We start from the raw sequence: 2,878 nt of genomic DNA, 5'->3' as shown, positions 1-2,878 counted from the left end.
TTTTTTTGAGACAGTCTTGCTGTGTCGCCAGGCGCCAGGCTGGAGTATAATGGCGCAATCTCGGCTCACCGCAATCTCCACCCCCTGGGTTCAAGCAATTCTCATGCCCCAGCCTCCCAAGTAGCTGGGACTACAGGCACGCACCACCACACCCAGCTAATTTTTGTATTTTTTCAGTAGAGACAGGGTTTCACCATGTTGGCCAGGATGGTCTTGATCTCTTGACCTTGTGATCCACCTGCCCTAGTCTCCCAAAGTGCTGGGATTACAGGCGTGAGCCACAGCACCCGGCCCTCTCAAGATCTTTATTAGGGAAGAGCTGGGGTCCTTAGTAAAGATGGAGGACTTGTAATGTTGAAGTTCCCTCTCTGTTCTTCATTAGCTGTATGAAGAACACAATTTTAAATTGCTTATTTGAACAGGATGGCATTTATTACCCAGAAAGTTCTGAAAAAGAGTTATTGGGAAATACCTGCTTTCTAGGGTGCTAAAGAGATACTACTTAAAATCACTATGAAAAATTACAGAACAAAAGAGAGATCTCCTCCATCTTGAACTTTACATAGAACTGATGTTTCTTTGTGGTTAAATTCAGACTGTACTTTTAGGGGAAGATATTCTAGCAGTGATACTGTGTTCTTCTGTGTGTATCAGCACTTTATAAAAATCTGTCCTGGGCCGGGCGTGGTGGCTCACGCCTGTAATCCAAGCACTTTGGAGGCTAAGGCGGGCAGATCACCTGAGGTCAGGAGTTCAAGACCAGCCTGACCAACATGGTGAAACCCTGTCTTTAAAAAAAAATTAAAAAAAAAAAATCTGTCCTAGTGCAGTTGATGTTAATGATTCACTTGGTTAAAGAGTTCCCTGACAGATGTATTTCACTATGGAGTTAATTATTTTTCTCTTCATTATTAAGTATCTTTATGTAGCTACTGTGTATACACTATCACATTTAATCTGGTAGCTTCCCTTCTTTTTTTGGTTTTCTTTGCACATATCTGTCTTTAGAAAATGAAACCACTCATCTTTGTTTACAGGCCAGATAAACTGGGAAAAACACAGGTGCTTCTTCTTACTGGTTGTTTGACAAAAGATTCTTCTTGGGTTCTTGGGTTCTTCAGAACATTGACATTACTGATGGTCTTATTAGAAATTCAGAAACTCAAACTTTATTCCAGATCTTCTGAAAAAATAATCTGCATTAACAAGACCTCCAGTTTGTTGGACCCATTAAAATGTGAGAGGCACCTTCTAACCCAACACTTTTTTTCCATCTGAAAAATATACACAACTCATTTTGTATGATGTAAATATAGCAGTAAAAAAATGTACATATTTGGGTGGGGTGCAGTGGCTCACGCCTGTAATCCCAGCACTTGGAGAGGATGAGGCGGGCATATCACCTGAGTTCGGGAGTTCAAGACCAGCCTGACCAACATGGAGAAACCCCGTCACTACAAAAAATTACCTGGGCATGGTGGCATGTACCTGTAATCCTAGCTACTCCAGAGGCTGAGCAGAATTGCTTGAACCTAGGATGCAGAGGTTGCAGTGGGCCAAGATCACACCATTGCACTCCAGCCTGAGTAACAATAGAGAAATTTGTCTCAAAAAACAAACAAAAGTATGTATTTGCGTTCATGCTCATAACATATATTCACTGATGTAGGTCTTAGGTCATTTTCTTTTCTCATAGAAAATATATTAGATAATATTTCTGTGTTTAAAAATATTTAATTAGATAATTTTAGTTACTCCTGTAAGTTACAACCAGTTCCCTTTAGTGTCGCATTTCACCTTGAGTCAAATTGAAAATTCTGCCCATGGTTGTTACAGAATATCCAAGAGACCGGAGAGACTAATGGGTGAAACAGGATTTTATTGAGGTGGCCACCGGCTCAGAGGATTAGCATTCTAAGTGCGAGCCCTGGGAGAAGAGAATGGGGTACTTTTATACATCCAGGATTACATAGCAGCTAACAGGTTTACGGAACAAAGAACAATTAATTTGCAACATGTCTTATGATATGTGTTACATTTAAAAAATAGCTTTTTGAGAAATGCATTGTACATTCTTTGGGTGTTATCTTGCCCTTTGACCTTGCAGCTGGTTAGCAAGAGAAACGGGAGTCCTGAGATACCTGGGAACTTTGCTGAGAATGTGGGGAGAATAGATAAGATAGGTTTTACCGGGATTTAATTTTAAGTAGAGCTGGGGGTTAGGTTTTATATTAAACGGTACACAACACACCAAAATTTACTTTATTATGTAGCAACTATGAATTATAAGGTTTTGTTTTACTATTCTTGATTATTTAATTCCCTTCTTCATGATCACTTGGTAAATGTGTGTATGTTTTTCAGGGACCATTGACATTTATGGATGTAGCCATAGAATTCTCTCTGGAGGAGTGGCAGTGCCTGGACACAGCACAGAAGAATTTATATAGAACTGTGATGTTAGAGAACTACAGAAACCTGGTCTTCCTGGGTAAGGATAACTTCAAAACACAATTCCTAATATGTCCTAAATGTTTCATTTCTCTTCATTGTAGAATGTTTTCTGGCAATCTATGCTTTACGTAAATGAGTGTCAGATCCCTGTTTTTAGGAAAATTTGGGATTTGTTCATGTAGATTTTTGTTTCATTAATCTACTAATTTTTCTGAAAACTTTCCAGCTTTATCAATATGAAACAGTCACGTCTTTCCTTATAATTATATTTTAACATAGATATAGTGGGAATAAAATAATGGAAATAGGCCGGGCGCGGTGGCTCAAGCCTGTAATCCCAGCACTTTGGGAGGCCGAGGCGGGTGGATCACAAGGTCAAGAGATCGAGACCATCCTGGTCAACATGGTGAAACCCCCTCTCTAC

General features: G+C 39.7%; 1 protein-coding gene across 1 annotated transcript in view; it reads left to right on the top strand.

Moving 5' to 3' along the window:
• Positions 1-2,878, top strand: part of LOC108297630 (zinc finger protein 85-like) — a 42,723-nt gene that overhangs the window by 12,280 nt on the left and 27,565 nt on the right. Inside the window, exon 2 of the mRNA XM_037735478.1 lies at positions 2,365-2,491. Within this exon, the coding sequence (XP_037591406.1) occupies positions 2,365-2,491 (127 nt within the window). The remainder of the gene's footprint in view (positions 1-2,364; positions 2,492-2,878) is intronic.

The sequence above is a fragment of the Cebus imitator genome, unplaced genomic scaffold, assembly GCF_001604975.1.
Source record: "Cebus imitator isolate Cc_AM_T3 unplaced genomic scaffold, Cebus_imitator-1.0 Scaffold823, whole genome shotgun sequence".
NCBI lineage: Eukaryota > Metazoa > Chordata > Mammalia > Primates > Cebidae > Cebus > Cebus imitator.
This window is presented reverse-complemented; position numbering and strand designations above follow the sequence as displayed.